This window comes from Echiichthys vipera (genome assembly GCF_963691815.1).
Source record: "Echiichthys vipera genome assembly, chromosome: 9".
Classification (NCBI taxonomy): Eukaryota; Metazoa; Chordata; class Actinopteri; order Perciformes; family Trachinidae; genus Echiichthys; species Echiichthys vipera.
This window is the reverse complement of record NC_139834.1, coordinates 9399585-9427292: the sequence shown is the minus strand read 5'-3', so window position 1 is coordinate 9427292 and position 27708 is coordinate 9399585. Positions and strand designations below refer to the sequence as shown.

Sequence of the window (27708 nt, the reverse complement as noted above, 5' to 3'; positions counted from 1 at the left end):
ACCACCGACAAAGTGCATAACTGGAAGAACACTGTATGCTATGCATATCTTCAACACTGACTCACTAGAGCACAGGACAGTAAATGAGTCATTATATGACAACATCCAATGGAATTAGCTTAACAGAATACATTACACCTTACAAACATCATAACACACCAAGTAAAATGTACAACTTGCAACAAACAACAGATATGCATGCAAAATATGCATTTATATCACATTATCTTCATACAATACAAGAGTATCCAATGACCATATATATTATATTCACAATCAATATATTACATTTTTGTTTCAAGATACTTGACAGAACCATACCTGTGGTTCTGCATGTTGAAGCCTATGAACTACATGCTGCACATATTTTACAGCACAGTTGTTTCCAAAACAGTAACAAACTGGTGTGAAATATATGATCCATCACCACGAGCAAACTCTTATTTGTTGGTGCATCCAAAATGTAAGAATCAGCTGAAAATCTCTGCTCTCATAAGTTACTGTATGTCATCAAAAAATTCAGACCTATAAATTAAATTTTTTTGGTAGTTTCTTGCACTACAAGCGTCGATCTTCCACAGCAGTTCTCAAGTCACAGATGCTGGGTTTTTCCCACAAGCAACTGAACATACCAGCAAGAAGAAGTTTTAAAACAATCCCTGTAATGGTTTTCAACCTTGAACAAGTATCAAATCTGTCAGTTGATTTGAACTAACATGAGCTGATACCTGAAAGGGTTCTTTGGGAAGTGGTCACAGGTAAGGTAAAATATACACAATTTGTATTTTCTAGGCTGAAACTTGCAAAACCACAAATACAGTACGTTAACAACAGCATGGGAGCATCACCTGCCTAATGAATGGAGGTGACACACAAACATGCATGTCAAACATAAAGGTCCACCATAAAAGTCCACACAGACCAGTGCTGGACAGCGCCAGTACTGTCCTCTAGCCGAGGCCTTGGTCCTGGCCCTCTGTGTGCCTGCGGTTGGTGCGCTTGCGCTGCTGCTGCTGTTTTGGACTGAGTTGTTCCCAGTAGGACTGGCAGTACTGGTTAATCAGTCTAATCTCAGGCGGGAAGGGAGTGGAGGCGAGGGATGACTGCTGGTAAGGTCCAGCTTGGCGAGTCTTTGGCTCTTCATCTTCATCTTGAGCGGTTAGAGCTAAAACGATGTCTCGATCCAGGATGCGTAGCGCCACCCGGGCCACTGTGTGTTTAAAGTTGTTCTCAGTGGCGAGGCAGTGGTAGAGCCCCGCGTCTGATTGGTTGAGAGACTTCAGGAGGATACCATGGTTGGTCTTCAGAATACCTCCCACACGGTTGAGCTGCAGAAAGGGGAATGAAACAGCAGGAGTCTAAGAGAGGGAACAGCATATTTCAATTTGTATAGAGATTACAAATAGATGAGTGGTTTATGCCCTTAAAACAATGTGGTTGTTTCTTTGGGAAATACATTTACTTGCTTTCTCGCTGAGAATTGTCATGTAAATATGAAGCTGCAGCCAGTAGCCAGTTAGCTTAGCATAGCACAGATTACAGATAGCCTGGCTCTGTCAGAAGAAAACAGAATCTACCAGCCAAAGTGTAAAAACAATATGTTGGTGTTTTACAGGGCTGATTATTTATACCTTTATTTATCGAACCGATGCAAGAGATTTTGCAAGAAAGCAAATAGTCGTATTTCCCCAAATCAGTCAAACTATCTCTCAACATTTCCAAAAATGGAACTGCTCTTCCTCACCAATTTCCTCTTTCCCTCCCTCTGGAAGAGCCACTTGACGGTGGCCTGAGGAGAGCGAGGCTGACACTCTAAGAAGGTGCTGCTGCCCTCCACCCCAAACTGCACTGTTTCTCTCAGACGTTTCTCCACTGCGCAGACAGAGAGAGACCAAATGGTGACAAGTGCTCAAAATAAACAAAAACGTGTGCATGATGTTTAAACACAACAAGTTGCCACACCTTTGGCATTGAAGCCCCTGCACTGCCTCAGTGGGTCACCGTGTTTGACATCCTGTCTTCTGCTCCTCCTGAGACAAAGATCAGAGTTAAGTTGACACATACTCTATAGTTATAGAAAACGTGCACTGTAGAGATATGAGACGTCCTTGACCTCTTGGTGGATGGTGTGAAGGCGGAGCAGCTCTCTCCATCCCAGGCACAGTAGGGGTCACGAGCTAGACAGCAGTCAGAGCAGGCCCTTCCATACACACCACAGCGGTGGAGCGACACCTGGGTCAGCCCTGCATCTGATGACACGTACAGCTGTTGCTGTGGTGAATCAAGAAAATTAAAAAGAACTCAGTGTGGTTGCATGGTTTGGTATTTGCGCTGAAATTAATCACCAAGTCAGATTTATCTTGAAGAAGAATTTGCTTACTCTTTTAGATGATATCTTCATTGTTTTGACTGGAGCTCTGGACTGTATAAAAAAAATAACAAGAAGAAATCAATAAAACCTCTTAATCTTCCAGGTTAGAGAGGTTGTTTTTTGTTACAAATATTTAGACATACCCGGAAAACCTCCACTTCCTCTAGTGTCAGTTCCTCCATGCTAGTTGGGTCCTTCGGCAAAACTATAACTTTTTGAACAGTGCCTCGATCTAGAAGTGAGAGATATTATATTTATAACCTACATCGTCTTGCTGAATTTATCCTCCAGCCAGAGAAGTGCCACCAGCCCTGCAGCTGTCTCACCTGTCCCCAGGAAGAGCACCTCGTAACGTGCATCCACGGCATCCACCTGGTCCACCACCAGGGCAGTGAATCGGTAGTCCACGCCAGTTCTCACCACCAGGGGGCGGCGGTGGATTGGATAAACCGGATGGATCATGAGGGGATGGGCTCGGATGAAATTCACAGCCTCATCTGAAAAGTTCTTGGAGGAACGGATACCAGGAGTGAAGGTTCCTCCTGGACACTGGATGGGAAGAAAAATTAGGTGGAAAAATAATTTTCTTTTGATGCAGATTTAGAAATCTGTGTTTTAATTTTGAGATAACATGATTGTGACGTACTGTTCCAGGCCGTGGGTAGGGAATCTTGCCTGTGTACTCTGTCCACTGGTAGTTATGGCCATGTTTGTGGGCAAATGGTCCATTGAAGACATTGCGGATATCAGCCATTGAGTACATGCAGACTGCTGAGCCCTTAAACACAGAGCTTGAGAGAGCAGAAACAGACAATTAAGGTAAGAGGGAGATAGGAGACAGCTTGCCTGAAATTAAAGTAAATTAGAAAATTTTTGAAACCTCGAAAACAACTCACCCAGCTGTAGTGAAGAGAGCGTACACCATAGGGTTCCGTTCATCCTGTGTGGGCTGGATAAAGACATCCCCTGGAAGAAGACATAAAATCAATAACAACATTAAAAGCAGTTGTGATTAAAATGCAACCAGTTTAAATGCAATGCTTATTTCATTGTGGCCTCACGTAGTTCATCAAATCGTGTCTCCACTCCATCTTCTCCTATCACTGAACAGATAAGGCGAGCCTTCAGGAACGTCGTCCAGCGGTTCACCAGGGACTTCTGGCCTCCTTCATCATTCTAGACAAGAATGAAATTAGGTCACAGCTCAATGAGCACAACGCGTTTCATATTACAAGATAAGCTGCATATACTTTCACTACATGCGAAATACACAATGTGGTTTGGCTCACCAGGCACACTCTTCCCACCCTGGCTAAGACGCTGGGGCTCGCCCCACCGCTCGAGTCTAGACTCTTCTCACGGAAAAAAAAGTAAAGCTTGTCATCGTTCTTTTCTGCACTGTCAGGGATCTGCTGGATCTGAACAAACACAGGCTCTGGAGGATAAAACAGATAAGCAAAGAGAGGATTGAGGCAAGTGGTTGTCAAATAAAATGAGAGGAACCATAACCTGTAATCAGAAACATTTACCTCCTTACACCCACAGATACTCACCGTTGAGCCACCTGGAGTCATACTGCTCCGTCCTGATTGCTGTTCTCCCCCCCATGGTCCTAAACAGAGTAGCATCTGTACTCATGAAGTCAATATGGACCCCTGCGTATAGGTTACCATCTACAGAGGTGAGACAATAAGAGAATAGAAAGGTGAGACCTTCTGATTAATAGCGTAAGGACATCAGTATTTGTTCAACATATCGAGAACTGACTTCTTTATTTTTGTTTTTTAACTGTCACTGTCTTACTATGATATGCTACTATGGCGGGTGTCTCATGCCAGGCACAAAGCTAATGTGTAGTACAGTAATGCTATAACCTTACAACAATGATCAACAGGCTCATAAAGTTATTTTTAGTATGATTGTTGATGATAACAGCGCTGGGCTAACCCATGACTAAATTTGCCACATAACATTAGCTAAAGTATGTAAGCTGTATGGGTATTCGACTCGTCTAATGGTAAGTTAGCAAGTTAAGGTTAAGTAAGCTAACATTACTAAATAAATAATTTAATGACATTACGTGACATAACGTAAATAAACGTGACTAGTATCAAATTTGATGTGTTACTCGTCCATTAACATTACTTCTGCCACACCTGGCAATGGTGGAAGGCAACGTCTCTCATGACCCCACGCTAATCAAGACATTTCAGAAACCCATTCTTATGTTAGATTTTTTTTTGCGAGTCCTCTATAATAATTTAATGCCAGTAGGCAGTAGGAAAAATACTTTAAATGCCCATCCCTAAAATGAAGCATGTCTTACTGATCAGAACGGCAATGTTCTCCTGTTTGGGATCATAGGAACATTTTCCCTTCCCTGAATCCACATACCCAGGGACCAGCCTAAACAAGTAGTCCTGCAGAGACAGATAAGACAGGGAGAGTATGCATAAATATAGACCGCTAAAACGTCACATGGGAGCATGGGAAAATCACAAACAAATCAGTGTCCCAGTTTGTAGTCTTGAAATATTTAGCAGGACAACACTTTCCAGGCCTACTGCTGGGGGAGTTTTGCTGTAAATCCCACTTGGGGAACTGTAAATGTCTTGGTGTTCACCTCTGCCCTCCAGCCTCTGTTGATGAATGTGCAGATAGGTTGGTACGCTCCTGTTCCACAGGTGTAGAGGTGGGTGCGATTCCACGGCTCTATCAACCGCACAAAGTTGGCACATTCCCCCTGGACAAAGGGGAGTAAGACAAATGGAATTCAAACATCATCATCGTCATTGTCCCGCCTTGAAAGCAGAACTCTCAGATATTTGAAAGAACAGGATGTAAATAAAACGTGATCCCACCTGTCTTCCCTTTCCCGTCATCTGACATTCTCCCTTTCTCTTAGCAGATGCTGGCCAGTGAATCTGTATGTTCGAAAGCAGCAAACAGGATAAGTGCATTCAGAGACTTAATGCCACATACCAAATAGCAGACTGGATTTAAGAAAAGCTGGTAGAGTTTTGTACGCACTATGAGTGGCTCTTTGTTGACATTGTGCATATCCAGAGCCACCAGGTACTCTCGGCTGCCCAGGTACAGACGGCCCTGATCCTGATCCATCAGGAGGATGCGGTAGTCGCTGGTGTTGAAGGAGAAACTGAAGGGTCGCGCCGCCCTCGTGTCCATCAGTTCTGTGTGAAAAGTGTTGCTTTATTAAGGAAGACATGTTTATTTTGGGTATGGATTAGAACATGTTTACATGTGTTAATGTCTGTTTGAATATACCTGCACTACCCTCTGTCTAAAACGCTGTCCTTTTAAGCCCCCCTCTCGAAATATCCCAGTCTGCTCTGATTTGCTTGTGAGAAAATATGGTGTACCTTTGCAAAAGTAGTTCTCAAGCCATAGGTGGAGATACGGGGATACGAGGGGGGTGATATATTCTGATGATCCTGCATGTGACATAGGAAGGAATCCAATGTTTTCTGATGTATAGGCAGCCCACAATAAACTGTCTTAATTGGACCAGTCCCAGGCTGGTCAGATGCGTACACGAACTGATGAAGCCTCTTGGATGAGAGGTGAAACGTCTTCCTAGACCAATAACCGAGTCCAATTGCTTTTGACTGATATTGCTTTAGGGATAACAATGACCTGGACAAATTAGGATATTCACAGGGTTATTGTCTTAATTGAGTTTTTGGGTTGGTAGGTTTTTCATGACAGGTCCTCACATCTTCACCATTTGGAAAACCAAACAGCAGGGGGAGCAAAGGTTACCTCTCAAAATACCCATTATTATTCCTTTTATGCCTTTAACATGTTTCATTACTAACTTGGATGAACTTACGGTCCCTTGAGAAACAGCCCTCTCACTTTTCTTCTGGAAAATGTGTGTCACTGATTAAATATAACTCAACTTACAGCATTTCAAGAAACATATTCGCTCTTAAGATCTCAATATTTTATGTGTCCTGACCGGCTGATTGAGTTTAAGGCGCCACATGCCCTGTGGAGTTAGGCGAAAAAGCTTGTCCCTTAGGAAACACGGTCAGTGGAACTCACAGCTAATTCTTAAGATCAGGATTGTGCTCAGCAGAGCGTAACCTGTTAAGACATGCTGCAGTGGAAAACGTTGCTCCTTTTTTTTTTTTGTTCTCCTGAAAGCTTTGATTGAACAATTTTCATCTGCTGCGAGACAAATGCCTGTGTGCTGCACTCTACCTCTGAATTTCCTTCCATTCTTCCATCCAACAATTCATTTTAAAACACATACAAAGAAACACGCACACACGCATCTGTGGCATGTGTGAGATATTGACGACCATATGTGCACACTGGGCCACATCAGAGGCATGTCAAAGACAGCAGGCTTATGTATTGACAAATGTTCCCAGAGACCCCTAAGAAGCCAGCTTACAGGGATTCAGGAGGAAGCACAATCTTTATTTACATCAAAGCGCCTGCCATCTTTCATTTTGAGGTCAATGTTAACAGGATGCAGTCAAGGTGCCTAACTAAAATAAGCTACGCAATCGGATCTCCGGACGACACGAGATGGAGCCTTTGAGGTGGGGACGAGGTCCGGTCCTGCTCCAGAGAGGTAAACACAGGATAACAAGCCTCTGGCCCAGCTCCACTGGGCCGTAGTGGATTCACTGAACGGGCTAAATGTAGAAACACCACACCCCTATACATGTCTCCATTCTCCAAAAATAGCAAACAATGTACTGCCATCATCTGGTAAACATTCAGCAAACACTTATCCCCTGACAACATTCTGATGCTGGTAGGGAAACACTGGGAAGGACACACAATTCAAGTACGAAGCTACTATAAGCCACTATACGCTCTCATGTTACAACTTGACAACATATTGTCACTAAGGCACTAATGACCACTGCCGTTTAGTCCCCTGGCAAATCGCAAGTATGAACAAACTGGTGACAGCATTGAGAAGGCATGAGATTTTAAAACATGGCTTCAATTACACCGCACATTTTGCTCTCTAGCAGTGCTGACTCGTTCAGTCCCCTTTGTAGTGAGTATAACTGACACAACTTCCCCACTACGACAGGAGATCTCTATCCTCTGCAGGCCTCCTGTACCCCAGAGTGTCTCTCAGGCCGGCTCATTCGTTCAGGAAAGTCACATGTCCTCCAGACGCCCCGAAGCCTCCTCCACAGGCGCCTCGGGGAACAAAGAGGCTCGGTGTCACAAACAATGAACAATAAATCCTTGGAGTGGCAGAAAAGAGTTGGGGAGTAAATCCAACATTTCTCCTTTTTGTTTGGTATTAGGGGGGAGGGGAGGCCGAGGACCGCGAATGTGGCTGCTTTATTGTCAAAACCTCACCAACAATCTCATAATTCCGCACTTCTCAGCTGCTCTAAACAAGACATGAATTTGTCACAGAGCTCTGTGCAGATGCAAATTCCTGTATCTTACACGAGGGGAGTGATCAAGTTCAAGACCAAACTTGTGTAATTGGTCAGACTACTACTTTGTGCACCCTGCTGTATAAAAAAACAACACACTACTGTGTATAAGCTGTTTACTGCGAGGGGATTAGTGTTAAAGGTCATATAAAAATGCACTGCAATCACTCTCTCAAGCGCCAAATGGAACCGTTGACGTGTACGACAACATACCACAAACAGCACGTAGACCAATGGTGGACCCCTCACTGACCGCCCTAACTGGACTGTCTTTAAGAGGCTGTAGCGGCCTGTAGTGAAGATATGTGTTATATGGTATCATATAACGTTAAATTCTCAGGAATCCACTGTTACCAACCATGGCAGGCTAAAAACGCATCTCTTTCGACTGCACCTTGGCTTAGAAGATGAATTTTTTTAAAAAGCACTTATATGTAGCACGCTATAGATAGGCTTATTTGTAGCTACCACACTGACTTAATAACTTGCTCTTCTGGTTTGTACCCTAATTGTTGAATGCACTTATTGGAAGTAGCTTTGGACAAAATGAAATGTAATGTAATGTCACTTCAGCCTGTTGGGAAGGGGGCTAAATAATGCTCCAAAGTTAGGCTGAATTTTCAAAGGGGTCCCTTGACCTCTGACCTCTGAGATATCTGAATGAAAGTGGGTTCACTGAGTACCCACAAGTCTTCCCCTCCCAGACATGCACACTTTATGATAGTCACAGGCAGTTTGGGGCAACAACCCTGCAGGTTTCTCATGCAGTACAGATGTGTTATTTTCACCTTTTCTGCATACTGATGTCCCTAAACAGTCTTGGAGTTGCATTAATCGGGTCTGACTAGAAAGCTGAGAATCTTAAAGATTCAATGAGCCCAATTGTGTTAATGTGTGATGATGTTTGTCCCCATAGCTGCTATATCACTGTAGAGAGACCATTTTTGGAAACTTGACCTCAATGTATAAAATGAGCTGTTGTGACCTTGAAGAGGATCACAGCCACATGAAACTTTACAACCATTAAGCAGAGACTTGGGGCATTCAGAGGATGGATGTATATGTATACTGACAATAATGGGGTTTCTGAGCAGTTTCCAGAAAAATAAAAAAAATGTAATCATTACAGAAATCTACAAATATCAAAAGTGTTTGATACCAAATCATTTATGAAATAATGGTTACATTTTGCACCAAATCTGTGTCACAAATGGTATCAACCAATAAAACTGCTGCAACGGCTTTATGAGACATAATACAAAATGGGAAGGCCATTAAATACTCCCATCTTAATGTCCCTAGCCCTTATACCCTCTAAACTTTAAAAAATGTTTTGAGTGTGCAGGGTTATTTGGTACCCCTAAAATTGCATGTGGCCCCAGCCTGGCCCCCCACATTTAAAATGCTCTAGAACTACCACTGACACAGACAGCTGTTTTCAGTCTCACAAAATCAGATGAATTCAAAACAGCGCTGCATGTAGACTCCGACTCCCAGTTATCAACCACAGATCGTGATTAGCTCACCTCTAATCTGTGTCAGATGTCTCTTGTTGACATCGTACAAAATCATACATTTTTCTCGCAGTCAAACAAGACAAGACACCGAACGCGCTGTCTAAACCTGACCGTCCGGGAGCAGGAACATTTGGACTCTCCTCCACATGAAAGCACTAAAGAATGCTATAAAATGGGATTGACGCCTGTGATTAATACCGCTGATTCTTACTTACAGGTACTTCAGTGTGTGTTTGTGAGCGTGCACATCCGCATGTACAGGTGCACTTGCGGTGGATGCAAAGATAACTGTAATCATCAAGCATTGTTTTGATCAAAGGCGTCATCCACATTTTTGTAACACAGGTTTCAGTTAATGAAGATAAGGAGACACGGGAAAATCCCAAAAATTGCCTTTCAAACCACTACCCACCCACATCTGGAGCTAACACCTCCAGGCAAAAACATTACAGCCCTGAAATATCCTTTTTTTTCCTGTGATCAAATTTCAGATGTTTCCTTCTTGTGTCATCATGTCAGACATCAAAAACAAAGAAGAAAATGACAGGTCCGGCTATTATACGTGGGAGTTTTAGGGTGTGGGGAAAAACTTTTGTCGAGAGGGCACACTACCACACGTAATATCCACCTTTTGTTTTCAGTGTTGCACTGTTTGACATGTGGCAGGAAATACGTTTTTTACATATGTTTAAAGAGGAAACAAAACTGTGGGTGTGGATGTGTGCACGAGTTTGTGACTTAGTGGGGAAAAACCAAAGAAGTAAAAGAAACTATTAAGACAATCCTTGCTGCCAGGAGAGTTTTAGTTAATCTTTATGGGCTCACCTTTGAAGGAGAGGCGAACCCGCGGAGCAGACTGCTGCAGGCCTGAGCCTCTGTAAACACATAAGGCCAACAGGAGGAATTGGGCTCCAGACGCTGTCATGGTAACAGTCATGCAGGTAGACCACAGAGATCTAAATCTGGACGAAAAAAAAAGAGGAATGGACTATTATTATAGAGAGCCCCATGAGAAATATGAGACAGAAAAAGAAGGAAGGACATAGGCAAGAGACTCTTTCTCTGATCTCTCTGATCAGAAGTTTGGCCTGCCGCCTTCCAAGGCCAGACATATAGAACAGCATCCAAATCTTCACACCTGCTGTGGAAAATATGAAAACCCTATTATTTATTTAAAGAGTAAATGTAGTGTGCTATGTGTAAAGACTGTATAATGGCACGTGAAAGCATAGTCACATGGAGGAAGGTCTTTAAAAAGGAGATGAATGCCTCTTGTCTTCATCTTACATTTTATTAACATATTTTATCCTCGTTTTCCTCAAAAACTGAATAAAACAATACCCTGATGCCCATCAGCAATTCCCTCTGCCTCCGTCTCAGTCTTTCAACAAAGCATGTCAACGTACTTTCCAGAAGTTGACGAGTGAAATACATGACAGTTCAAAGAAACAGGTAGCCCTTTGCTGAAACAATTTCTGACAGTTTAGGGGTGTTGAAACGTAGACTGTTAGACCTTAACTCAAGCATTCATTATACATCTGCACTTTGCTGGAGAGGATCCCATATAAATTATGAATACTAAAAGCTGAGTCCACAACATCCATTAAATTGTCTCCCTGAAGGTGTGCTTTCCTCGGGCTATAAGAAATCCCACAGGCTTTTCTTTTTGCTCATGGCATCCGTGTAGCCAACACCCCCAGTGGCACACGCTACAAGCCTCAAAATGAGGGCTGTGAGGTGGAGATACTCCTCGATAGCTTTGGGATTTCACAAAAACACTTTAACATGTTGTGTTTCACAATAAGGCAGTAATTAACGTGTGACACAGTATATAGAAACAGTCTGATGAAACTGAATTGACTGGCATGCCTGAACATATAACAAATGTAGAAATGATAATCACAAATCACTTTAACGCCTCGCAGGCTTCCTGGCATTATCACACAGTGCCTATATCTGCTCACCAGGGAAGCTTGATCTCTGTTCCTCCTATCAAACACTTTATCTTAAGTGTTAATAATACATATGCACCATGAGATGGGTCGGCAAAATGATGTGGACACAGTTTACGTCATGAAGGGGGACAGGTATTTGTCAGCAAAGGATCAATACATGCAAAACAATCAGAGATTAAAGATTAGTCGCCACATCGATTAGTTGATCAGAAAAAACGCCAACTTTATTGATAATAGATTCAGCGTTGAAGTAATTTTTTGAATGCAAAAATGTCATAAAATGCTGTTTTCAGCCTCTCAAATATGGAGAGTCCCTGCTTTTATCATATTAAACTATTAAAAAGATAAAATAAATAAATATCGTTACCAAAAATGTCTTTTAAAATATAGAGTAAATAAATCAAATAGTAAAATGAGCATATGACACATTTTAAGTCTGTGATTTAAAAAAAAATAAAATACATGTTCAAGCCAAAACATTTCATCAACTATCATTTAAATAAAAATAGAAAAATAATAGAAGGGTAAGTATTGCCAGTGAAACACCTTAACAATATTTTTTTAAATGACAAGTCAGTATATAAACCATAATACTGTGCCTGCGGGGCTCCGTGTCCTTCTGTATGATGATGGCCTGATTATACTAAGAGGTATTTGTATGAATGGCTAGGCCTACTGGTTTTGGGTGGTAACCTATATATTAAAGTCCAGCTGTGATAATATATGGTCTCACTTTAAAAAGGAAAAAATAATTATAGTATTTCAATAACCTAGTTCCCTTCCCCGCAGAGGAGTGCGCACTTACCTGTGGACTCACCATCCAGAAATAGGAGCCGAACAAATGTGGGCACTTCACAGTCATCCACCATTCACACTGCGCTGCAGAGTCTCCAAACACGAGTTAAAAGTTCAAACAGAGGCAAGTTAAATGTCCTACCTTTGTTTCGCTTTCTGACTTTCCCGTTATATATCTTTGAGATCCAGATAAACCAAAAAATGAAAAACAAAGTTACGGGATTTTACCGCTGCATTCCCCGCTTTTTTGTGCCTCGGAGCCGGATTGGAAAATCTCCTCTCAGCAGCGCTGCGCAGGCATAAAACAATCCGATAGGTTTGCAACAAAAAAAAAAGAGAGAGAGAGAGAGAGAGAGCGAGAGAGAGAAAGAGAGAGAGAGAGAGAGAGAGAGAGAGAGAGAGCTGCCTAATCAGTCGCTCTTAACCGACAGTATTTCTTCTATGCAACATTAAAAAACACCCAGCTGATCCCAGTTCCACTCTGTCCAACAAAAGTTTAAGCCTGGATGGCAGCAACCATCATGTGAACAAGAGGTTGGTCCCCTGGTCCTTTAAAGGGAGTTGTCTGAATCAAGTGACCAGGTGCAGGTGTTGGGAGAGTGTGTGCCCTGCTGTCCTCTCCCTTCTGTTCTGCCTCCCCTCTCCTGTTGGCCCACAGCAGCAGTGGACCAAACCTCTTGGTACACCATATGGGTATGATTAACCCTGTCACTGCCGGTGAGTGTAGCACACTGCTCCACTCTACTGTAAACAGTTATTCAGCCCAAATGGTTCTCTTTTGCTTGGCAAAGTTTATTTAAGCTGAATAATTCAGTTAAATGGTGATGGGCGTGCAGCCACTGCTTTATATAAATGTTTTTCTCATGCACCAGGAGGGCCACACAGACTATTCTTATACATGATTCAGGGCTTGAAATCCACTATTAAAGAGGAGCCGGGTCTGCCTCTCTCAGACAATGTCGCCGTTACTCTTCAGCTCTACACGAGAGCAGGTCAGCCGAAAAAAAGATTCCTGGGATTCCTCTCTGGCCGGCTGTAGAGCTCATGACAACAGTGACAAAGCAGCTAGAAGGGGGGTTGGGACTGGACGTAAAGGACATCCATCCTGTTAACAGAGCCTTGAGCTTTGAAATTAAAACAGCTTTCAGAGCCCCTCTCATCATTACTGGCTTTGTGGTGAGCTCTGACGCAGTATGGTGCACTGAAGACACAAAAGCAGAGGGGGGGCATGTATTCTGAGCTGCAAGACAGTAAAATAGAATAAACACATGAGTCGACCTGATGTGTCAGTGTGTAAAAGGTCACAGCGGAGAGCCCTTCCTGGCAAAGCCTCTTGAAAGTTTTAATTCTAACTTTTTGAATTTAGATAGTTTCATTGTCTGTATAAGCGGTGACCTTACCTCAAGTTAGGTATCAGCCAGATGCGATCTACAGGCAGTGGTGTGTCCAAGATGTGTCCAGGAGGGAGTCTTTGTTTCCTGCCCCACAGGAGGCATCCCTCCTTTTCCAGCTAAAGGAAATGAGTCACGAGTGTGTGCCAAGTTCAGGTTTCCGTGTGCTCTCAACTTTGGCCATGGACACCGGTACACTGACCAGCTCCCACCTCCTGACGCCGTCCATGTCTATGACCGTACCATCCTGCGGGCTTATCTGAATAGCATGCATCCACTTACTCTCTCAGCTTGCTGAAGAGATTCCCTCATCAGTAGAACAGGTATTTTTGCTGTGTGTACGTGAGGAGCAGGAGCAGGAAATAGTGTCCGAACAGGCCCCTAACATGATGGATGGATTCTCAATTGTGGAGACAAACAGAGAACAAACAGAGTTTTTTTCCCCCTGGTCCACAAAAAGCTCTGTCAGGAGGATCTTCTCGTCTAATGGATAGGTAATGTGAAGGTGCATTTATCGCTGGAGGCCCAAAGGCTCCGGATAAATCCCTGGCCCTCAGACACATCAATCAAGACAATTCTAGGGACAGAGTAGTGTCCCCTTGAGGGAAAACAACCCATTATTCGACCAACTGATGGTATATTGATGAATTGGGGAGTGTTTGAACATGCCTGCTACAGAGAGGCACGTCCAGGGTGTTGCCAATGCATGCTGGGATAGACTAGCATGACCCTGAGAGGAAATTATAGGGTAGAGAAAATAAAGGTACAAAAATTCACCTGGATTAATCGCTCTATTTTCAACCACAACACGTCTCACAAGGCTCAGCTAATCTTCTAATTATTATCTTTCTGGTCAGCAAAAAATGTAAACATGCAAAGGCGAGATAAAGGGAGCAGGTGCTGTGTGACATCCATGAACTTCACACGTCAATGATTATCAAAAGAGAGCAACTTTGGAAATCATGTTTGACATGAAGGGTGCATACGTGGCACACATTCCAGTCACAGCCTGCTCGTCTCTGCATTGAAAGTGAGGTGATTGCAGGTTTTCCTTTCTTTTTTTTCTTTTTCACAGAAAACACTGTACAGGCATACTGTAACTGCAGCTTCTCTGAGATGGAGCATCGTTTGCAGTCATCCAACATGCCACGTTTTCCACCGGGCCAGCCAGCCACCATCTGCCTCGAAGACAAGACTGGCACTCTCACTCGCTATTAAATGCAGCTGGGAGAATCAACAGCTGGTGAAGACGAGATCTTTCCAAATAACAAGGGGTGTGTGTTAAGGAGGGAGGGAGTTACTGTACATGAAAAGGAGGATAGTGAGGACGTGAGGAGTGAAAGCACAGTGTCTTAAAAGGTAAATCTGTCAGCACTTGTGCAAAAGCCTTTGGTAATAGCTGGTTAACAGTTAAGTGCAAAAGAGCCCAGAATGTTGTTTTTTTTTCTAGTTTGGAGTATGTGTGACTTCAGCTCCATTTTAACCTCTATGGCAGACATCAGTGAAAAAGAAATCTGTCATGCTGGAGAAAAAAAAGTGAGAACAGAGTGGCTCTCTCTTTGGCACACATTTGTATGCCAACATACATGTATACAGTGTGCAGACATGGGACGCACACACATGCACTTGCTCTGCTGCTCTAATTAAAATAAAAACGATTTCTCTTATCTCTCTCCACACACCCTTCCTTTCTCCCCTCTTTGCACACACATCCCTGAGACATGGGACTCCAGGTGAATTTCAATGTCAAAGACGTGAAGGTAACGCGAGTGCTGCAATCTGTTCGCTCTGTCAAGTGGTTGTGTGTGTAGGTGTGCGCATGCATTCTGTGTGTGTACTGTATGTGCAATGTGATTGGTGGGGGGCAGGCCTATTCATCTGTCTGGTGTGATTGTGGCTCTCTGTAACTGGGCCTAGGCGTGAGTATGCACTCTGTGATCTCCCAGATAAGAGTCATCCATCTGCTGTGTGTATCTGTCAGGGCCCAGGCAGCTCCGCTTATCGCTGCACTCATCCATTTCCCTCAATCATACTCACTCTTTTCTCCTTTCTCATCCCTCTCTGTTTTCCCCCTCTGCAGAGTTCAAATGTCGTGCTTAATCTTGATTAGCTGACAAGCAGACAATCACGCGTACGTGTTGAAAAATTGCAAATATGCATGTGACGTGCAGCTTCTGCAAATATGCATGCACACAAGCTTTCACAAAACAAGACTACAAGCATGTAGCCATGTGCCGAAACACACACGGGTAGTTAGTATTCAGGGGCCCTACCTCAACCTATCAGATTACACACTATACAGTGGATGTGCCTCAGAGAGCAGCACAAGCCATTTTCTTTTACGTTTTACAGAAGATCCTTCCCAACATCAGTCACACGGGTGAAGAATGAGGTGCTGCGTGTTATCTTTTCATTTTTCAGTCTGCAGTGAATCAGTCAGCAGCAGATTCCTAGGAACTACTATGTGAAACGTGAGCGGATGAAGAAGCATGACAAGATGATTTGTGTACAGTAGCAACACCAGCTCAATCCAGGGGAGTGTAGTTTACACTGGTGAATCCATTTAGGCTTTTGCCACCCTATACATAACAAAGGCTTCACAGACAACCCTCAGACCACAAAGCAGCCCAGAGGATGGCTTTGTTGTCCCAGCAATCTGTACTTAGTTTGTCACAATCAATATTGTAGGAACCAACCCCATTATTAATTCATACTCATAAAAACATGTTGTGCTCAGCGGTGGGCTGAATAAAGCTGCTTCAAAGAGGATACAAACACTGTGTTTCACATGGGATCATTACATGGGGCATTGCGTGTTTCCAGCATCAGTATTAATAGTATATGCCCATCCGAGACTGCATACCCCGGGTGCTGCTGGGCCTACAGCAGGACAGGTTTTTGCTAGTGGAATATTTATAGCTGTGCATTAAAAGTGGAATCAAGGGTTTAAGTGTACCATTGCAACACTGCTGCCGTTCCTTTGTCTGGGCCTGTCCAAATATGTCTTGCCCAGGGCTATTTGTGCTACATTTGAAATGTCAGCTATCACACACTGCTGTCATATCAAAGCTGGAATACATTAAAGAACAGCTGTATCTCAGTGGGATTTGTTTGATTCTTCTCTTCAAGAGGAACATGTTGCAGCCGAGCAAATCAAAGAGGTGACGTTCATGTAAATACGTCACACATGTACGCTGTTATTAGGAGTTCCTAGGTGTTCAGGCAGTCGTGTATAGTCTAATTTAAGCACATCCAAAAGCTTAATAACCACATTAAAGTACTAAATGATATACTTTTCTCATTCATAACCAAACTTTTATGATGTGAATATAAGGTGAAGTACGCTGCCATCTTGTGGTTCTGCCGTGCACAAAATTCAGTTCTGGCAGACATGAAAATACAGAAATCAGAGACAGCAAGTTGAAACAACTGCCTATTTTATTAGGTCAAAAGGTGGACATTTATCTTTAAGCAAACAAAATGAACCAAAGCAACAAACAAGTAGGTATCTCTAAACTAAAGTGTTCTATAAAACACAGCACACAAAATATAACTTTCTGATCATGTTTATGAAAAAACTCCAGATTATTTGATAAATTTATCCATGGATTAAACACGTGTACTTGTCTTATCCAAAAGACAATGGTGAAATATTATTTACAGGTCATTGCTAAGAAAAGTAAGCAAATACAAATACTAGTTTAGTTACGGTGCACCCCATAATGTTGCTTTGAATTCAACGACATTTACTGACACCGTGCACAGAAAAAGCATGGTACGTAATGTGATCCTGTCTTACATTTCATGCTCACATGCCATAATGTGGACGTGTAGAAAAACAATGTAATAAATACCATCTTTTTAAAAACACATTACATGAAAACAGATCTTTAATGTTTTGAGAAAGCAATTCCAAATTAAGTTAGACTCTAAAGGAAAAAAATAATTTAAAAAAAAACTCAGCTATTAATTGTAGGAGTGGGTTACAAAATGTAGGAATCCACAAAAACGCTGGTCAAACTACGTCATGATTTTAAACACCAGGGATGGTTTACAGGTTGTAAACAGGGGGTGGTCAGTGTGTAACAAGACTGAACACATAGATGAAGGAGGAAAAACACAGGTAGCATATTAAAACAATATCCGTTCCTATTCACTAAAGTAGAGTACACGTTTCCTTACACACAGCCAACAATAACCAGAGTGGAAATGTCAGAAAATCAGCAAGGTTCTTTCAGTAAAACTACCACCATGATCATCCCTGAGAACAAATTTTGGTTCAGTACTCAGTGCATCTGAAACGTACTGTCATTAAGGTCAATTTAGCGCATTTGTCTTGCGTTGATTCTAAAAACAGCCAAAACTTTGCCTTGAAATGACCACTAAATAATGCCACTGGAGGCTTCTACGTGTGTTTTGATAATTTTGCAAAAAATGATGCCAACCAGTAGTGGCAATCAAGATATCCCCTACATGTGTGCAGGTTCCTCGTTGCAAAGAAGAACACCACTTGTATGAACTGACGGGCATAATAATAATAATAATATAGAACCGGTTTAGAAAAGAACATTTTGCAAAAAGTGAATCGGAATACACAGTACCGACTGTATAAAATAGAGGGGAAACCATGCTGCCTTGGCTTTATTATTATAGTTAACCCTGATTTAAATGCTTCTACGTATTTTAGGTATAAAACAACGAAAACGGATATTCTGTGCATAAAAATGACATTGCTCTGGTACTCTTCGTCAACCTAGGTCTTCTCTTCATCTTCCACGTCTCTGGTCCCTTGATGACTCGCACTCTCCATCGGCATAAACCTCGTCTTCCTCCTCTTCAGGTCTCCTCCTCTTCCTGCTCGCTGTCATCAGAGCCTACGGGACAAAAATAAGATGGTTCAAAGGATCCCTGCTGATATGAAATATGATAATTACACCCCTAGCTCTTTATTTAGCATGAAAGCAAAGTCAGATTGTACAATAAAAAGCAGCTGAGTTAAGAAGTAGGGCTGCACAATTATCGAATATTAATCACGGTTTTGGCTTCCCATAATTAAATGAACATAACTGCAATATTGATGTTTACAAAGCGGAGCGCTCTTAGGAACATACCTGCCAACCTTGAGAGCCCACAAATAAGGAGGATTTCAAAGCCACAGTGTGAAAACTGTGAGGTTTGTTTCCTGCATTCAGGTGACTATTAAAGAATGCAATACACTAATATTCATCAGTTTTAATTTATTCATTCATTTCTTATATTCATTCAGTTTTTGTCCTTTAGAGAGTCTGTGCACACCATTGCTGGGTTCAGCAGTAGTTAATGTTTCCACCCATGCAGTACTATCACTGCAGCAAACATTGTGGGACATTTCAAAGGCAAAACTAAGAACTCTATATGTGGATTAACGTGCATCACTACTGCACAGTGCCAGAAACAGGTTGTGAAGACAAAAGGAGGGAGGGGGGATATGTGAAAAATAATAAATCAGGAGAAATATGGGAGAATTGTAAACCCCGGGAGGAAACCAGGAGAGGGAATGAAAAAACTAGAGTCTCCCAGGAAAATATGGAGGATTGGCATGTATGTGGAAAATTCAACGCAGGCGCTTCCTAAACTAACAGCCACCAGGGGGCGATGGAGATGTTTTTCCACTTTTGGGGAGCTGTCTGCAGCTGCATCCTGTCCATCCGTCCAGAGTAGAAGAGAGATTAACAGAGGGCAGACGGGCAAAATGAAAATCAAATGTCTGGAGAAGGTGAAGAGCTACTCCCCTTTTGGCTACAATTTTATTTATGTGTTGTTTGTATGAGACATACCGAAGAAGAACCTTATTTTAACTCTTATTGAGACTTATTTTAATGCAAAGATTTGTTAATGAGCAGGAATGTAGCACAACATGGAAGTAAGGCTGGGCAATGATTCCATATAATAAATATTATTATTATAAGGGTCGTCGAAATTAATAACAAGCACAAGCAATATTGACTCAAATGTCTCAGAAAACCTGATGTATAATATATTGAGGGAATATTATATAAAAATTACAGTTTTGTTTTAACACTACACACACAGTGTTTGTGTGCATGCATGTAAACAGTCAGTGTATAGATGGAAATTTCTTTTTTTATTTTATCTCCAATTTCTCACTTGAAACTGTTACGCTCATTGTGCACTGAAATTCTTAATAAACTTAATGTGTCAAGTATGCATTTGCACAGGATTATAAAAAATATTTGTTCATATAGACTTTTTATTAAATTGTCAGAAAATGCTATGTCATGATATATATCGTTATCGAGATATGAAATGAGTTATCAGGATAGAAGGTTCTGGTTATAGCGCCCAATACTACATGGCAGTGAAAGCAGAAGATTCTTTTCAAAGTGCAAAAATGTATATATATATACATTTTGTGCCTAAAAGTGAAGGAATAATTGTGATACCTAACCGTGATCTCAATACTGATTACAAATAAATCATGATTAGCGTTTTGGCCATAATCGTGCAGCCCTGTTAAGAAGTAGAAAGTGTGGAAAAACAAGATGAGTCACCCTACAGGTTTCCTGATTGTTTGCGATAGTGGTCTTACCGTCAATCACAATTTCTCCACCATCATCCTCCTCCTCTGGACTCTCATCTAAAGGAGGAGATATTTCCTGTCTATTCAGTTCAGCCTGCATCACCCACACAGTTATATTACAGCTACAACACAAGCCTGTGAACCTGATGCTAACAAACCCTGAGCCTCTCATTCACAACACGAGAAAACACTGTGGATTTAAAAACACACACTTATCCAGGTTTAAAATAGGCTGAAATAAGATTAAAAGTACATACATAACCATATAAAAATGAATGTGAAAAGTGTGTCTGCATGATTATTTATGAATGGTTATTGTACCCAAACCAGTCAGGTGGACCAGTGGGAGTTTAGTTGTCCATAAGTTCTACATTTGCACTGACCAGCACTTGGCCCTCTCTCTTCCTCCTCTTCTTCTTCTTCTTCCTCCTCCTCTTCATCTTCCCCTTCCTCCTCCCTACTGTGGCCTTGTCCAGCCTCACCAGCTTCCTCCCCGGGCTCATCGTCTGAGTCAGAGATCACCACACACTCGTCTCCATTGCCGTTGTCGGCTGCTCTGGCCCCGCTGGCCCCACTCCCCCCACTGCAGACAAAAATCCACACACACACATTCGTGTTAACAGGACACACTCATTGTTACGGTATGCATCCCACCTGGTCTCACCGGCAGGAAGAGAGGAAACTGTTAAAGTTTACACATGAACTATAATTTCAAGGCCCTGGGGCTGAGAATATTTCTAGAATTTATAGCTTAATAAGTGGTTTGTCCACTGACTACACATTACGCTGTATGTGACTGAATGCTCATGTGAGAGACTCTTTGTTTTACCTGCCATTCTCTCTCGGTTCCCAGAGTGGAGTGAGGTAGTATCTCAGAGGGTCTCTGTACAGGTCGTCCTTAAGTATCTAAACACAGAAATTGTTCTTTTTAATACATTTTAGTTCAGTGAGTTTAGATAAGGCTCAGACACACAAAACTGATGTCAAAGAACTAGCAGCGGCGAAGGCCTCATGCAGCCTGTCTTTGCCAAGAAGTTGCACTTAAACACTCTACAAAACTACACCAAACTAGAGCTGCATGATTAAAAGCAGAAATCATAATCATGATCATTACTATTATTATTATCATTATTATTATTATCAAAATGTATATATTTTTAACCAAATCTTGGTCTGCATTTATGACAAAAATAGAAGTTAACACTAGCAGTTTTAGCTGCACTTCAGCAGCCAGGGAGGTTACATAAATGAAGTCACGACAAGTGAAACCACGTTCCAGCGTCTGCCTTTCGTAATTATCATGTAAAATATATATATATATATATATATATATATATATATATATATATATATATATATATATATATATATATATATTTTTTTTTTTTTTTTTTTTTATTAATTGAGCATCCCTACAGCCAACTAGCAAGTACACTCTGTGCCTGCAAGAGAGGAAATAACTCACCATACAAAACATACAATGTCAAAAAAGCGAAACTGGAAGACTGACAGCATGGATTCAAGACGCCAGTATGCCAGTTTACACATTAAAAACAAAACCTGCTGCTAAAGAACAAATTATATTTACCATGCAACAAAAACAATTACAGAGATGGTAAAAGTGTCATAATTGTAATGCTTCTAAAATAACCTATTATTTCTAGCAGCAAAATTCTGAATGTGTGCAATTAATGGTTATCTAGTGGGATAAAATGTTAACTTACAACGGATTCATCATAACACTGAAAAACAGATGCAGGCCGGCAGGTCTGAATACACATTACCAGAGAAGTGTCCTTTTAAACATCAGTGACCCAAAGGTGGCAGTGTTAATGTCATGCTTAACTTGCCGATTTCTGTGTGCTAAAATCATGAACGTGTGTCAGTGTGAGGGTGCAGTCAGCTGTACCTGTGCTACATCATCCTGTCCTGGGTTGCTATGGTCACTGAACCAGCTGAAAAATGTCTGGTAGACCCCACGAGACGACTTCCTGGGTTCGCTGTGGGCCGTCAGGTTCTGTCCACGATGCCACAGGATGGGGTTGGAGAATGACATGGGAGATCCTGAAACATGAAAAAGTTCTCATCTTTAGATATCATGTACTATCGGACAAGGTTGGATTTTAACAACAGGTGCTTGACATGACGTTTGTGTGATAAAACTCTTCCAAGGAAACACAGTTGCTAATGAACATAATGCGATGCACCTAGCAGCCAGCCCTGCCATGCTACATTTGAGAAATAGTCTAAATGAAATAGTCTGTCTAGGGATGTTGGAAGTAATTGATTCCACCATACATGGCATCACAAATTGTATAAGTTACGATATCCATGGTGTCCTGCTTCCTGCCACATGCCCTGTGAAGACAAATCTCATAGGTCGAGTAAAAAGTGTGCCATTGTTTTTTATTTTGTGTGTGAGACTTTCAGTGTTGAAGAGAATTTCTGTAAAAATGTCAGAAGGAACTTACCATTCCAGCCTTAAATTGCCAAAAAAGCACCCTAATATCAGCAGCGTGGGCGCATTATGGATGTTTACAAATTGAGCAGGGAGTTATTGTAGAAGATGGATATCGATATCGATATTTGTAAAGCGTGCCGTCGAAAAGTGACTCTAAAGGGGTCCAACACTTTGAATATGTTCTAACATCTCTGAGATAATGATCCACCCCTTAACGCTCAAGTCCAGGTTAAAAAAAACAACTTAACTATAGAATGTAACATTACTAAGCTGGAATATAACTGATCTGAATCTTGCAGGGATATGTAGTAGTTACCTGGATGTAACTCCAGTCTTTTTCCTTCCATACACTCGATTAATAAATTCCTCAATTAATAATTGTGAAAACTGTGAAACTGTGATATTTGCTCTGACAATAACTGTGATGTCAAAATCTCTTATTGTGACAATCCGAAGTCTGCCCATCCATATTTACATAACATAACACAACAATTGCAATAACCTCACATTAGGGCTGGGTAGTATATTGATATTATAAAGATGATATGAGGCTAGATATGGTCTTTTCTGAACTTAGTGTAAGCTGCTGTTAACTAGCTGTTCACTTATTTTAATTTACACAGTCATTATATCAACATAACTGATATTGAACAGTAAACCCTAAAACATTGATGCAAAATTGATATAAAAAAATATTGTGACATTGGATATTCTCCTTATCACCAAGCCCTACATCACAGTTAATTGTAGCATTAACGGCACGGCTTCAGTGTTTGGTCAGTGTGGGTGTCAAGTGGACTGTGCAAAGAATATGTTGCCGTTTATCTTTTTATGCGCAAAGCAAAATGTACATGGCAAATTCAATTATATTTGGTTTTAATAAACATACGCTTACATAATATAGCAATATATTATAAATACTATCACCTGGCTCTACAGTATACATGACCTTTACAGTGCCATGATGAAGTGGAAATGCTAAAGTGTGACTTAACACTGTGCATTCATTATGTATGACAACTAGGCCTTGACTTAATCACCATGTTTGTCTTTACCTCCCATCCCGAGGTGCAGCTCCTTCATGATGATGTTGTTCTGGAAGTACGGGTTCCGTCTGAAGTGGAAGCGGATTCTGTAGCCCAGTTTATTATTCTTGAAGGACTCGATCTGAAAAAGAAATGAGGAGATTAATTTTGCTACAACACACACACACACACACACAATAGCCAGACTTTGTAAGAACACACCAACACTTCCTACCTCAAGATCAGTCATGTAACTCAGAGCATCTTCATCAGTCTCATCAATGTGAGCTGAGAGATGAGGATGGTTTAACAGCTGAAACAAACTCAAGTTAAGAAAAGACCCCAAAAATGTGTTTGTTTCAATTAATTAACACAACATAGGAATGAGGAAAAAAATAGGGACATTTGTCATTTTAAGGATACAGCTGTCACCCAGAAGCCTGGGATAGTTTTTGTGATGGAGCTGCGCTGATCCAGTTGTGGGCGCCGCTGACGACTGATCTTCAGCTCCAGCCGTTGGTGAAGCCGGGCACTTTTCTTCTCGAGAGCTTCCAGTCTCATCTGTACCTGCGCCAGGAGAGCCACCGACTGCCTCATCTCTGGGGCCATCTTAACAGAAACGATGGCACACTCCCCATCGTCATTGTCCTCATTGTCTGACGGAAAAGAGGAGCTCGGAGTGGAGGAAGATCCAGATATGGATTCGTCACCTTCATCTGCTTCTGGCATCTCATCTGCATCTTCTCTGTCAGTGCTGTGCACAGACGTGGAGCTGTCTGCGGCAGCCGCCTGCGTTTTAGAGCCCATCCTGGAGGACTGGTGGCCCCCGCGTTGTTTGAATTTGCTGCCCTGTTTCACCTGTTTAGCCTTTTCAGATGAGCAAGGAGTCTCTTGTCTGTCTTCCCCGTCCCCTTTTGTAAGACTGGCGAGTGCTTCAGCAGCTGCTATGGCTGCAGAGTCGGTCTTGTCCAGAGAAGCAGAGGGACGCGACTTTGCTGCTGCTGGTGTCTTCTTCTCTGTAACCTTTGAGTCTGCAGATCCATGTGCATCTGAGGACTGTGGCTTTTCTCTGTTGCCAGCATCGTGACCCTCAGCTCTGGAGTTGTCGTTTACAGGCGGTGCACTGGTGCCATCTGAACCCTGATCTGCTTGCACGGCAGCTGGTTTTTCCTCACTACCTTTCGATTGGCCCTCGCTCCCGGCTATTTCTTTGCTCTCAGCTTCACTGTTTTTGCAACTTTCCGAAGTGACGCCCGCTTCATCCGCTGATGCGCCACCTACTTTTGCAGACTTGCTGGGCACCGTGCAGCCCTCATCGTGGTCCGGTGATGGACACCGTTTCCGCGATGCTGCAGAGTCAGCGGACTGTTTGCAGTCCGTCAGCTCACTCATGCTAAGCTAACCTGCAAGCACAACTAAATCAAGCTTAAATTCAATCCTTTACACCACTAAACTGGCTACTTGGCTAACAGCTGTGATTTTATAACCTGTAACCATGTAACCTACATTCTCAATGGAGCTGGAACAGGAAGCAGCTCGTGTGTTTCTACGCGGCCTTGTTAAAAATTAGCAGGCTAACAGCTAAAGACAAGTTAGCTCACGTTACCCAGTCCGCGTGCCCTCGGAGTGACGGCCGCAACACATTTTCAGGAGTCCAACAAGAAAGACTCGGTCCAAATCAAACAAACCTTCTCGTTGTGCTATATCGCCTTACAGAAATAAATACGCGTTTCCTTATGTTAGTTTTTTGTTTTTGCAATATCCGTTAGCTTACTATCCGTGCACCGACGTGACAGAAAAACAATCCTCTGATTGGCTGACGGCACGCCGCGCTAAAACCTCTCAGCCAATCACTGACAAGGGTGTGTTTACATGATGATCTGTAGCAGCGGTGAAACTGCGCACTGTGCGCAGCGTTTGAAACAAAAATAATGAAAATAGACATTGGCACTAAACATGTATGTATATTTATATCTTTCATCTTGTCTTCGTTGGTAAATACTTCAATTTTATTTTGTATTTTTCTGTTTTTGACGTCTTTTGTGTATTGTACACAACACACAAAAAGAGAAAGAAATCCGGAGTCAAATTCCTTGTATGTTTGCACATACATGGCGAATAGAGCTGATTCTGATAGGGCAACATTTATATTCATACATTGCATAAATGGTAAAAGCGCTTTTGCCTAATGCAGTGGTGGGAGTAGCGCTCATAGCTTTTAAAAGTAGTACACGTAATAATACCACACAAATACTATATAACAGGTAAAAGTCCTGCATTCAAAATTTTACTTAAGTAAAAGTACAAAAGTGTACAAGTATAGTATAAAAGTGTACAAAAAATAACAAAGGTGAGGCTCATTTTGTTTACGTTATATACTGCTGTGTAGCTTAATCTAAAACTATATGTTATTATATTTGTTGATAATATTTTGTATTAGTAAGCTGAATCTGTACAGTAACTAGTAAGTAGAATAAACGTAGAGATGTAAAAAGTGCAATATTTCATCTGAAATGTAGTGGAGTAGAAGTATAAAGTAGATTATAAGTACAAGTACTTCAAAATTGTACTTAAGTACAATACTTGAGTAAATGTACTTTCCACCACTGTGCACAACAGCATTGTAATCGGAGATATATATATTTGGTAATACAGGACTAAGATTGGATTACATAGGAAATTATTTTAGTAATAAATTCTGAACAGAATTATAATATCAATAAAAAGGAGAAAATAATAATAATTTGACACAGAAGGGGAAATATAGTTTAATTTCAGTTAGTTGACACAGTGGGGAAGTGTAATATCACACAGTTTTTGCATTTCTTTCATTTACCAATTCTAAGGACTTTAGGATATTTACCAGAGATAATTGCATCACAACAGAGTTAATTGTTTTTGTTTTGCAGTATCATACCAAATATAACATTTTCTCCAGAGTTATAGGCTGGATGTTATGAGATATTTTGTTGTTATCCATTTGTGGATGTCAAGCCAAAATGTCTGTATTATCCTACACAGGAAACATGTATGGTCTGTGGTCTCAATACCACTTCCCTTGTACCGTAATTACACGACTATCACTTACTTCTGTCTGTGGGATTACTCGCTTGACAGGCGACATTAAAATGAAGGACATTTTAATTTTAATGAATCACGTATGGTTCAAGACCTGAATGACAAGTCGGGCGTACAGAACTTGGCTTTGTATGAATGTGTGAACAAATGTGTTATGATTGAGATAACAACAGGAATGGGAACCAGTTTGGACACATAATTAAAGCCTCCAAATCAGGTTTATATGCTCACGGTTTGTTTTTTTCTACTCTTCTGACGATACAATTAGGTCCTTTAAAATACTATTTGTGTCAATTAAGATAATATAATATAGAATAATACTTTATTAATCCCACAGTGGGGACATGTACAGGGTTACTGAGGCAAATGAGGATAGTGCAAATAACAAAAGTATCAGTAAACGATACAGGATATAATAGCCTATGTACACAGTAGGAAACAATGTTTATATATTCAGCTGGGGTTTAATTTAGGATCTTCTGGTTCCCACAAATCAGCCTAACAGGCTATGAGTGGGATTACATAACAATCACAGCATTCAAAGCAATGCTCAGATGAATGAACAGTCGTCCTTTAGGTCTATGGATGACACAGCTTGCTTACATTATTTATAGCACAAAGATAAACCTATTTAGGCTTACAGAGGTGCATGTTGTAACACATTAGATAGCATGCATTGGCATAAAAAATGAATTACAGTAATGAATATCTTGATTGTTTTCCTCTTGGGACTTCCATGACATTTCCATGGTGATGAAATGGACCCGATCCTGAAATAGTCTATTAATAGTAATGGGAATAATACATTTCCACAGGATGGTGTCTGTAGAGGTTTCACTACGTAGCCTCCTGAATGTGTCTGTACACCGGTTTAAAATGTGTCAGACTCAAACCTTCATATATGTCTGGCAACTGGCTCGTGTGATGTTACTTTAATATCCCATTCCGAGCAGTGGGCATTTAGCCAGCCCGAACCAAACAGAACAAGGGGGGGGGGTCGCAGGATTATACCAACTTTAAAGGCACATTTGGTTCATGGAGAGCCCTGTAGGTCAGTGCTAAAAATAGCAGCTGCTCCTTCCGCGACTGCAGCCAAA

General features: G+C 41.5%; 2 protein-coding genes across 5 annotated transcripts; both read right to left on the bottom strand.

The window, feature by feature from the left end:
- Positions 1–950: 950 nt before the first annotated feature.
- Positions 951–12633, bottom strand: sema3ga (sema domain, immunoglobulin domain (Ig), short basic domain, secreted, (semaphorin) 3Ga; the record flags this gene model as incomplete). 2 transcript variants are annotated; one of them, XM_083920364.1, is made up of 18 exons in its annotated part: positions 12219–12633; positions 10152–10288; positions 5402–5562; positions 5233–5295; positions 4995–5114; positions 4698–4791; positions 3925–4044; positions 3661–3806; positions 3433–3547; positions 3268–3337; positions 3018–3162; positions 2698–2920; positions 2515–2603; positions 2381–2422; positions 2114–2271; positions 1963–2030; positions 1745–1872; positions 951–1358 (listed from the first exon to the last, which is right to left on the bottom strand). In XM_083920364.1, the coding sequence occupies exons 2-18, from the start codon at positions 10261–10263 to the stop codon at positions 951–953; spliced, it is 2262 nt and encodes a 753-aa protein (XP_083776490.1). In that variant the 5' UTR covers positions 10264–10288; positions 12219–12633. The 2 variants fall into 2 exon arrangements, with proteins under 2 accessions (XP_083776490.1, XP_083776491.1); XM_083920365.1 differs by having other exon boundaries at positions 951–1328; positions 12219–12632.
- Positions 12634–16893: 4260 nt separating this feature from the next.
- On the bottom strand, positions 16894–25307 carry tspy (testis specific protein Y-linked). Of its 3 annotated transcripts, none has more exons than XM_083919842.1 (8): positions 23957–25307; positions 23769–23846; positions 23549–23675; positions 21957–22111; positions 20877–20953; positions 20431–20630; positions 20057–20104; positions 16894–18341 (listed from the first exon to the last, which is right to left on the bottom strand). In XM_083919842.1, exons 1-8 carry the CDS (start codon positions 24923–24925, stop codon positions 18304–18306), a joined length of 1692 nt encoding a protein of 563 aa, XP_083775968.1. In that variant the 5' UTR covers positions 24926–25307; the 3' UTR covers positions 16894–18303. The 3 variants fall into 3 exon arrangements, with proteins under 3 accessions (XP_083775968.1, XP_083775969.1, XP_083775970.1); XM_083919843.1 differs by having other exon boundaries at positions 23564–23675; XM_083919844.1 differs by lacking the exon at positions 20057–20104.
- Between the last annotated feature and the right edge of the window lie 2401 nt (positions 25308–27708).

Bases quoted from the DNA above. Each gene is read 5' to 3' on its own strand.
- tspy (XM_083919842.1), bottom strand. From the start codon at position 24,925: ATGAGTGAGCTGACGGACTGCAAACAGTCCGCTGACTCTGCAGCATCG. The intron at 20,954-21,956 runs GTACAGCTGACT...TTCTGTGTTTAG, and splicing joins GACAGGATGATGTAGCACAG to ATACTTAAGGACGACCTGTA. The intron at 20,105-20,430 runs GTCAGTGCAAAT...CTCCTCCTTTAG, and splicing joins AGAGAGAGGGCCAAGTGCTG to ATGAGAGTCCAGAGGAGGAG.